The sequence below is a fragment of the Adelges cooleyi genome, unplaced genomic scaffold, assembly GCF_023614345.1.
Source record: "Adelges cooleyi isolate 19-005CV unplaced genomic scaffold, UGA_ACOO_1.1 ACOO_flye_CR_arks_rails_tigmint_CR_PRNA_376, whole genome shotgun sequence".
Lineage (NCBI taxonomy): Eukaryota > Metazoa > Arthropoda > Insecta > Hemiptera > Adelgidae > Adelges > Adelges cooleyi.
In genome coordinates, this window is record NW_026096053.1 from 1,970,424 (window position 1) to 1,981,811 (window position 11,388).

An 11,388-nucleotide genomic window follows, 5' to 3' on the forward strand; every position below is an offset into this window, starting at 1 on the left:
AAATATTTAAAAAAAAAAAATCAAATCATGCCAATATTTTAACGGATACTATTTAGAGCGGTCCCGGTAAGTTTTGAGTGCCCAAGCATAAGTTTTAGGTTTTAATGACATTTTTTAAAAGTGATTTTATCACATTCAGTCAGTTCGGTTCAACTTAAGTCCCGACTCCAATTTTAATGGCTTTTTCCCTTGTGAATATCCGTCAATAGCCATACATAAGGTAAGGTTACTATTTGTTTTACGGACTATTACAGGCAGTAGTCGTACAATAATACAATATCTATGTGCGCAAATGGCAATAGTGTATACATCGAACATTTTCAAGTTTCGATGATTTGCTATGACCTTCGGATTTTCATTGTGTAAAAAGTAACACTAAGATGTGCAAAAGAAAAAAAAAAGTTGGGAATTCAAACATTGACAATTTTATACATTGTTTTTGTCGTTAGATCGACGTTTTTTTCTGCCTAAAATGTATGAATATTTATCGATGGAAAAAAAAATGTACTCAGACATTCTCATGTATGCACAAGTGCCGAAATTTTATGTTTTTTTGAAAATATTTTCGATTTATTATAACCTTAGCATTTTCAGTATAAAATGTGTTATCAAAAAAATCGCACATGGAAAAACCGGAATTTTGACATTTTAATTCTGTAATTAAATTTAAAGTTTTTTTTTTTTGTAGATCAAAGTAGGACAACGAATGATACAAATTTTGGTTATATATTTTATTAAACCACTTATCCATCTTAAGTAAGAGGAGTCCAATCATAGTCATCGTGTTGATGATAAAGAATATTGTCAGTCAAAATAAATATTAAATATGGTGTCAAAATAATATTTATCGAAAAATATAAGAAAAACATTAAAAGTTGAACAAAATATCATTAAAACATCTGTGTGCACAAAACTAACAAATGTTTCGAGAATATTTTCAAACAACGACCAGTTTTAACCTTTGAAATAACAAGTTACATACGTTTAACACAGCTATGAGTACACAAAAGGAGTTGTTATTACTTTGTCTTTAAAAAAAAGATTACAATTTTGCGCAATGGCATTATAATATTTTGCCTGTGTTGGTTTAAGTATAGTAGAGTAAATAAAAGCACAAAACACAAGTATAATATAAAGTAGGTATTAGTGACTTTACGATTTACTTTTGTTAACACAGTATTCACAAAAATATTCTTCAACGTGTGGAATGACGAAAATCTAACCGCAAAAAGGCAACCTGAGAATTAACTGTATTAATCATTTTTTCTTTTTAGTTTTTCTTTATCAAGTCTATCAAATTAAAAAAATTTAGTGATATTTAAAATTATTCTTCTCAAGATAATGGTATGTTTTTTTATTGTTATTTTGTATTGTAAATATATATTGTTTTTTTGTACTTATCAGAAAGATATTATTTTATCGATAATTTATTAGTAATTTTTTGATAAAACTGCTCAGTTAAACGTGTACTACCCGAGACATGATTTTGTACAAATGTTGATAAACTGCGTTGTAAAGTTGAAAACAAATATTCAAACCTAGCATTTATTTTTTTGTCGAGTAGTAGTATGAAACTGTCAAACATTATCAAAAATAAAAAACCCATTTTCAGCCGAGTCAGCAACCACGAAAGAGCATTTTCATGTCTCGTTGAAGTACCGAATAAATTTAGAGTAGTGGTGGAATTATAGATAATGAAATACTAAATAGTATATTATAAAAAAAAAAAATATATTAAAGTTGAAAACATTTTAAACCCACTGATTATTTGTTTTAAATCTGAATGATTTTTTAATTATAAGCCCATACACTTTTGTTCACTGTGGAACCGTGGGGACATAGGCCTTACGAAATTATTCCCTTGGATTTATTTCCCCTACTGTCACCGTTGTTTCGGTGTTCCTGAGGGTATACTTAACAGACCGCTTAGGATTGTGTAACAATACGAATATTATTTTTAAATCTTTGTGTACATTTTATTTTATTAAGTTCAATATTTTTTTGTTTTTTAAACAGAATTAGTTTAGAAATAACAGTTCTAGTTCACAGCTCTTAACGCTTCAATTCCTTCAACATTATCATAGTCTTCTTCAGTAAGACCTTGACTGTTTGCTGGCGGTTCTTTATTGCTTACATCGTTTTCAATCACACCAAGAAGATCGAAGTCCTTGTACATAAAGAGTGCATCTTCCACATCTTCAACGTTTACTTTTTTCCCGTTGTAGAGGTCTGTCAAGTATACCTTGTCACCGACCTTGAAATGATTTCCTGACTCCTAAAACAAGCTAATACTTAAATTTTTTTAATAAAAATTAAAAAAAATATATATTTCCATCAACATGAAAAAAAATGAACAATTCTTTGCAGATATCATTTAAATAACAAAAATGTTGTACCTAAATAAATATCGAAAGGTACGTTTTGAATAATGAAATCATTTTCAAATGTTTAAAGAGATAAAAAGTTCTAAAAATAACTATATTCAAATGAAAATCATATGATTATTCTTAACGTTTATATAGTTATTCATCATCATCATCATCATCATCATGTAGCTTAACGGGCCATGAAGGCCCAACGCTTGCCATCATGAGATGGTTTCTTGACGAATTCGCTTCCGGGACGGGTCGTCAATCCGTCGCCGGAGAGGGGGATGGCGGTTCCTTTTTACCGGACGATTGCTCGCCCAGCAAACGGAGCGCCTGTGACCGAGTGTCGAACCGGCGACAGTGAGCGCTAACACACTGCCGCCTTACCCACTCGGCCACTCCTCCTCTGTATATAGTTATTACCGTAAAATAATAACCTTAACTAATTAAGGACATATGATGATATTACCTGTTTGCATTTTTTGCCGATGGCGAGCACTACACCGACATAAGTTGGTTTTGAGGTCTTACTACCACAAAATAAACCGCTTTTTGTCTGTTGGGACTGAAAGAATTTTTTCACCAACACGTTGTTGAAGAGCGGAATGATTTTTTTCGACGCCTGCGTTTTAAAACAAGACTTTTTTTGAGGAAGCGAGACTTAAAATAAATAATTTCTACGTCCTTCGTCGTAAAATGATATGAGGATAATAGAGATGGAAAACCGCTAAGTTTTGGACTACTTTTACTTAGTGATTTTGTATAGATTATTATTAATGATTGAATGTAGTAATAACATCGTTGTAACCTATTGTAATTGCAATAATATATACCTACTTAAAAGATACCTAGCGGCCAAAAAGAACATTTGAATAACAATTTCAATACTTATATAATGTAGTATACTTGTAACTTACCATTATAGTGGATTCGTTTAATAAATGTTCACCGTAGAAATTATTAATACGTCAATTACACTGAGAAATATATCAATAGCTATGAAGACAAAAAATAAACAAAGGTGTTCAGGTAACTGTTATGGATATGCATTTTTGTATAGACATAATAATTAATTTAATTGTAGGTAGCATAATTTTCTTTTATAAAAACCAAAGATAATAGACTTTTAAGTAAAATACTATTAACAGAGTTTGTAACCGATGGTAACAATAATAATTACTTATTGTATTAATTAAATACAGAGTAGATAGAAACGTAAACCATTCTACTAACCGTTCATTTCCAAACGGACACGCATCGGTTATGATTTCATTATAGTAGTTTAGCCTAAAACAAATAATTTACATGTATACAAAATAAGTTAGTAAGTTATTTATTTTACACACAGCGGTGTGAAAAATATAAGAATTTTGCATATATAATTAATTGGATATTTTGGTTTAAGCAAACAAAAATAATGAATTAAAATGAATTGTACTATATATATAATATATATATATATTTTAAGAAACGTACCAAAATTATTTATTTATTTATCATTTATTAACAAATCAAACAACAATCCAACGACGCATAGGTAAAGTTTGACACACCGGAAACACTATTGAATGTAAACCACTTATGACAATGAACAACAGATACGTAATTAATAATAATAATTATACGTTTAATTTAATTTAAGTAAAGTACAAGCTTGCCAAAAAAACAACACACGCCGTCACCGTTATTATTTGATACAATAACGTTCTGGCATGATAAAAACGCGCGCCAACGCTATGCGCCGCCTAAGCCGCCTTAGATTCTTTTTCACGAACGAGATAGCATACAGTGTATTATATTTTCTTTTCCAAGGTCAAATATAGTGTACCGCGCTAATATTTAAACATTTTATTATATATGTTATAATACTTATACATATATAATATTTGATAAAATAAGTATCCTAGTACCTCAAGGTAATTAAGAAAATATTCAACTATTTGCCCGCTCCCCTTCTATACAACTTTTCCAATTTACTGATATCTCATATCGATAACTTGAAGCACACAAGTGCTAAGTTCATTTTTTTCAAAATCGTGATTTTGATTATCCCTGAATTCGTGATAAAAAACTAAAAATAACAGTAAAATTCTATATCCTTTGTGGATTTTTTTTTTGAAGAGTTTTTTTCAAGAGTTAAACTCTATACCTCAAAAATTATATAAAGTGGACATAGCACTTGTGTGCTTCAAGGTATCGATATGATCAATTCTGTTTAGCCGTACACTATCACAAAAGGTGACAACCTTTATGGTAAAACTTGTACGCGTTTAATGAGATTGCAATGATTCGTGTATAGTATACACGACGGTGGACACTACGCTATTTTTTTTTACTTAGCTCCGCGCCTATACAGTGTCGCTGGATTTATAATATTATGGGTATTTTATTGTTTTAGGTATTTACAAAAAAATCAAACATGAATCGTATGTTATTCGCAGTGTACTTTTTTGGCGTCATTGTAAGTTGAAATTGGTTTGGACTAAACATTTTACTAAATTAAAAATATATATTATACCCCCTTAAAGACGTCTATCATTGAGGTTTAAACAAATATAACAAAATATTGTCTTGTACCAATCTTTTTTGAAGCTACAAAACTGTAGTCCTTTAATACAGGTGGTATTTGACGACCGCGTCGATAAGAGTTCTAAGCGAGGGTGTCCACAGGGAAGGGCAGGGGGAGGGGACAACAACCTCTCCTCCTCTAGCTTCTCTGTAAGTTAAAAAAATGTATATCCAATATCCCAAATTTGTAAAATCTATTACAAAATCATAGGCGGCCCCCTTCTGAATTATCACCTGAGGACGCCCTTGGTTCTAAGATCTACTAGTATTACTAATATTATGTGCGTTTTTCAGATTCTATTGAATGCTACGCCCATGGAGGATGATGAAGACAATAGACCGCTAAAAAAACCATTTCGCGTTAGTTAAAATTTTTACCAAACCTTATAATTAACAAATTGTCTTTGAAGCTACAAAATTGTAGTCCTTTAATATAGCTGGTATTTGACGATAGTCGACAAGATTCCATGATACCACTTATATGATTAATGTTTTGTTCGTCTTTCAGAATGCTACGCCCATGACAACAGACAATAGAGAAAATACAGTGGGGAAAAAACCATCCGGTTCTTCATTAAAGAAATCAGTATCTTGCATTAATGGCTTAAATAATTACCCCCAATCTATTTTTATCTTTCAAAACAATATTAATGATTTAATATTTAATTTAATGAAAGCGGAGGATGAAAGTGAGTGTTAAATTTTATTTGATTTTTTAATAAGCAAAGCATAAATAAGAGTACAATACTGTAGAAAACACGGCTTTTTTATTGGGCTGTTAATACTTATATTTATTTAAATCTCAGTTGTACTAAATAAAACTCAAGCCGAGAGAGCATGTCTGCATGGAAATTTAAATTTAGAATAATGTATTAAAAGATATATTGTATTGAAACTTTTGTTAATTTTATCAATAACTGCAGATTTGCTAATTTCTAAAATCCAAACTTCTAAATGTCTAAATGACTTTGTTGACATTTTTTGAGCTAGCTTGAAATTATTGTATTTAAAATATTTTTCCATCAAAAAAAAGCGGGGATTTTCACCTAAAGTTTAATAAACTTACGAAACCGAACTTAAAATGTTATTTGTGTACAGGTACCACATTAAAAATACAAGCAAATAATATGCAAATGGCTTTGAATGCAATACAAACAATACAAAACGAATCTGTTGATAAAGGATACCAGTATCTGTTAAAAGCAACAACAGATTACGTACTTCCTTTTTGTGGAGGTGAAGAAATAGTTGAAACTGAAGTTAAAACAAAAATACAAAATTTCGTCGACGATTTCGTAACACGCGTGCAAAATGAACCTAAAATTCTAATAAAATAAAAGGGTTTTTAACTTAAAAACTGTAATAATATTGTTTGCAATTCTATGATTTATTTTTGCAATATAAACTATATAATATTTCAAATTGTTGTTAATATTTTAATTTATTACATCATCTTTCAATTGACGGACTTCTACTCCTTCAAACACGTTGACCGTCATGAGCTCTGAAGTGAAATCTCACAAAACTTTGTCCTCACCACCAAGGGTAAATCTAAGTTTACTAAAAAAAATGTTGAAATTTTTTTCTCAGATTTGTTTAAAAATTTGTAACTATACATAAAAAATGGTTTCTAATAAGTTTTTTATAGTTTCAAGTTAATTAGAGCTGAGATATCGCATTAAATCTCTTGGCCGTAGGATGACACTGTAAAATTATTAATATTACTATTACTGTGAGATCTTCAAATAAATATCATACCAAAGATTACCCTTATACGAGATCTTAGATTAAATCTCAACAAATTATTTATTTTAAAATAAAAACTATAGTTCTAAATTGATAACTTCAATATTACTTCCCCATTTGTGTCATCTAATGAAGAATAGTCAAATGATGAGTTTAAAATTTGATTTATATCGTTAGTGTCCATTATATTTGTATTTTGTATACAAATAATATCATAATATGTAAGTTGTAACACAGTACGCATTTTTAACAAAAGTTTTTCTATTTCATTATCTAGCTACGTTATTTTCAAAAAATATGCAAATAGTATTAATGATAAGATTATCGTGGCATACATAAATTTTACAAAATCATAGAAAAAAAAAACTGACAATGCTAGACGCTTGCTAAAAAAATTGAAAAAAAGTGGGAACACTTTGAATTTCAAATAAAATGTTTAAGTACTGATAATTAGGACCTAAAACGAAATCTCACCAATCGAAATAAATTGTAAATGAGATCTCTTAAAAAATCTCACATACAATTTTTTAAAAAAGATTGAGATTTAGAATTACATCTCATGGCTATTACAAGTAATAAAGTAAAAAAGCCCGTTGCGGTCAACGTGATAAGTAATACAGTAAAACAAGTTTTTTGGTAAAAAATGTATTGGTATTATAAATTTATAGAGTGTTTCATAAACATGGAAAAATTTGATGTTTACAAAATTGTATTAAAATCATTTTTTTTTTTTTACAAAACTTTTTGCATCAAGTACAAGCTGATATCCTCCCATTTACGTATGAAAGACTTCATCAGGCATATGGGCACCACGCCTTCGGCGACAGTCGTTTACACGTGCAAGGAACTACTAAAAAGACTTTTATTGCTTATTGTGCAAAATGTTTTATTAAAAGTAATTTTAAAAGTAAAGACACAAACACAAAAAATATAATATATCATATATTAAATATATTTTAGACGCTACTGGCTATAACACTGTGGAGGTGGTAATAAAGAATAATATATTTATGTTTAAGAGTGGCAGTATTTTGATTGATTAAATATTTGTTTTTTCTTATTAGTTTTTAAAATTTCAATTTTTAGTATATTTAATTAATTTATTAAAAATTAATGAACTGAGTTATCAACAATTTAAAAATGTTTAGGCACAAATAAAGTTCAGATGCTGCAGTACTACTGAGTACTGTGAATCACCAAATTTGCATAGAAAAATAAAAAGAGAATATTAACTATGTTTGGAAAGGACAGTATTTTGATTGATAAAATCATTTGTTCCCTATACATTTTTAAAGTTACAATTTTTAGTATATTTTAGTAACTAATTAGAAATTATGAATTGAGTTTTTAAAAATTAAATAACGATGAAGTACAGATAAGTTTTGCTCTGTATATTGAACAAATTTTATGATCTTGCAACAGTTTCAAGACACTAAGGTTTTAATTTTCGCAAGACTGTTGCGCTTGTCCTACATGAGTCTGACAAATTATGTACGTCCTGTCGTTGTTTATTGAACTACTTTAGTTTAATCACTATTATTTAATTTTAATACTACACTTGGATACGTACATTTTTATTTTTATATATTTGTGGTATATTATATTCGTTAAGATGACGAAAAAAATAATAACGTCCAATTTGACAACAGGCATAGCCTGTTTGCTTTTTTAATTAATAAGGTTTTATAATTATTACTAGTTGCGTAGCCCTGGCTTCGCCGGGGGAGGGGGGGCTATGCAATATGTCAATATTTCAAACCGTCCATATGTCAGCTAATTAGCTGTCAGCTGTAATATTATTTCCAATAATATCTATTGAAATAAACTTTCACTAAAATTTAAAATTTTCCAATTTACCGTCAAAATTCCAATTTTTCTTTCCGTAAAAACCTTATTCGCACTATACGAACATAAAAAAAAAACGAGCTACCTAAATCAGGGCCGTTCTCAAGTGATGCGCTTACCAATAAACAGCAAATTATTTTTATATATACAGATTATGATTTTTTCGTATCATTAAATTTAATATATTTTTTATGAATAATTAAAAGCAGCGGCAAAAAAAAATACTGCGTGCCTACCAAAATTCTAAAACAGTATGAGTCTGTATCGAAAATATTGTCAACTTATGTTGAACTTCGATTTTCTCTTAAAAATAAAAACGTTTTGAATGTAAAAAAAATGATAATAAATAAAGCATAAATTATTGGTTTAACGGTGACATTCCTGTCCGCGTGTGGTAATGTTTACTAAATAATTAAGAACAAGACGAGTAAGCGGAAAATAAGCGTCAATTGCAAGTTGAACGAAAACGAATAAGAGTAAATGTGATGATAATAATAATAACAAACTCTAATAAAATAAATATAAATATAGCCAAGAGTTTGTGATTAACACATGAATTATACGAGGTTCCCAAAGGGGCTGTATAAATAAAGGCAGAAATTAAAAAATATATGCATATACATATATATTTATGCTAAAATTATATTACAATACACGTGTATCGAAAAAATTATCATTTCATGATTTATTGTAACCCTTGAAATTCAAAGTTTGATATTTTAATATGACAAGTTATTGTGTGCATGTGCTTGTTTGCGAATTTACAGTGGCGGCTCGTGGTCGATGTGTGCAATATGAGTAAACAACTGGACGAAGTGGTGAAAAGTGATGCATGCACAATGGAATCCGATTGGTCTAGAGGTATTTTCCCATCTGGAACTAAATAAAACAATACTATGTAAATACGATAATCACAATAAAGCCTTGCACGCAATTTAAGGAAACGCGACACGTGAAAAATCGCCAATCTCACTATAAATAGGGAACCCGAGCATTAATACTGTATTAGTATTTTTTTCGAGTTCCCACTTATCAAGTCTACCAAACTACAAAAAGTAAGTAAAACTTAAAATTATTCTTCGTAAGACAATTTGGTATGTTTTTGTATTGTTATTTTTTACTGACAATAAAGGACCATACACAACAACTGAAGTTAATACATTTATTATATATTATACATAAGTACATATCAATTTATTAAGTTTAAAAGTTTAAAATTTAAAGTAAAACAGACTGACAATCTATTGACTGGTCGAATTTACAAAATACAAAGTCGGGTTAATATTTATAATGATGCTTACTTTATCATACGTTTGTGTATCCCAAGATATGATTTTGTAAAAATGTAGATTACTAAGTTGTAAAGCTGAAAATAAATATCATAATCATTATAAATATCATTATCAATTTTTTTTCTATACTTTTTGCAGAACCAAATTTGAAATTCACAAATTTTATGAAAGTTTTCTCAGCTTTCTGAAGAAAAAAAACTAGAATATTTTTTCAGAGAGCTAAGATTATTTTACATCACTCTATTTAAGTCTTTTCAAATTTTAATAAGTTCCTCGGTGGATGGTTCAAAATTTCGTTCATATTTGGCATTTTTGCCCATATATATATATATATCTATTTATAATATTATGAATATTGTATTGTTTTAGGTGTTTACGATGAAGTCAAACATGAATCTAATGTTATTCGCAGTGTTCTTTGGCCTCATTGTAAGTCAATATTGGTTTGGACTAAATTAAAAAAAATACAGTATCTCTCATTTGTCAAGTTGACTATCATTGAGGTTACAATAAAATATTAGCAAAGCCTCTACTTTGCATTCTAAAAACTTTTATACTTATGTATTCCAAAAAATACATACACACTACTTAAGACTTATAAAGGATAATCACAAATTATTTCCATAGCCTATTATAACAAATTGTCTTTGACCAATTTTCTTTGAAACTACAAAACTGTAGTCCTTTAATATAGCAGTTATAGCTGGTATTTGATGATGGTCGACAAGAGCTCTATTATACTACTAATATGTTGTTTATCTTTTAGATATCATTAAATGCCACGCCCGTGACAACAGACGAAGGCGAAACATTGAAGAATGAATCAATACCAGAATGCTTAAAAAGCCATACTTCGCCGATGGTAAAATCAGTGTCTTACAGTGATTTAAATAAAATGCCCACATGTATATTTAATCTTCAAAAACATATAAATGATATATCAGTTGATTTATTAAAAAAGGATTTTGAAAGCAGTGAGTATTAAAAATGATTTTTTCTAATAAGCCAAGCGAATTCATGAAATGATACTAAAATGATCAGATTTCAATACTGTAGGGAATACGGTTATACTTTTTTATTAGGTTGTTAGTATTTATGTAAACCTCAGTTGTACTAAGAAAACGCAACCGAGAGAGTACACATTTCCGAAGGTATTAAATTCATACGACCTTTAAAAACATTAACTTAACAAAGATCTGTCAGGCCAGTTTACAAAGATTTATTTTAATGAAAAGCTGTTTTTTTCATCTGAAAATAAAATTTGTTTGAGCGTTAATACATTTATGAAACCGAACTTAAAATGCTATTTGTGTACAGGTATCCCATTAAAATTACATGAAAATTTTTTAAAAATGGCTTCCTATGCGAGAACCTTAATACAAGGAAAATGTACTACAGCAGGGCGTGAAGTTTTGTCCGAAGCAATAAGAGATTGTTTTGATCCTTTTAATGGAGATAAACTTGAAATAATAATTAAGGAAGTGGTCGACCGTTTCGTAAGAGAAGTGCAGAATGAACCTGTAGTTTAATATTTATAAAACAAAAAAGTTAACTTACAAATTGTTATA

At 29.1% G+C, this 11,388-nt stretch overlaps 2 protein-coding genes across 2 annotated transcripts; both read left to right on the top strand.

Annotated features, from left to right (window-relative positions):
- The first annotated feature begins 1,134 nt into the window (after positions 1–1,134).
- LOC126840809 (uncharacterized) lies at positions 1,135–6,296 on the top strand. The gene is made up of 5 exons (XM_050576763.1): positions 1,135–1,344; positions 4,768–4,830; positions 5,232–5,297; positions 5,446–5,626; positions 6,036–6,296. Exons 1-5 carry the CDS (start codon positions 1,342–1,344, stop codon positions 6,272–6,274), a joined length of 552 nt encoding a protein of 183 aa, XP_050432720.1. The 5' UTR covers positions 1,135–1,341; the 3' UTR covers positions 6,275–6,296.
- A 3,222-nt stretch (positions 6,297–9,518) lies between these two features.
- LOC126841013 (uncharacterized) lies at positions 9,519–11,388 on the top strand. Its single transcript, XM_050577185.1, has 4 exons — positions 9,519–9,583; positions 10,190–10,249; positions 10,587–10,794; positions 11,138–11,388. The coding sequence occupies exons 2-4, from the start codon at positions 10,199–10,201 to the stop codon at positions 11,347–11,349; spliced, it is 471 nt and encodes a 156-aa protein (XP_050433142.1). The 5' UTR covers positions 9,519–9,583; positions 10,190–10,198; the 3' UTR covers positions 11,350–11,388.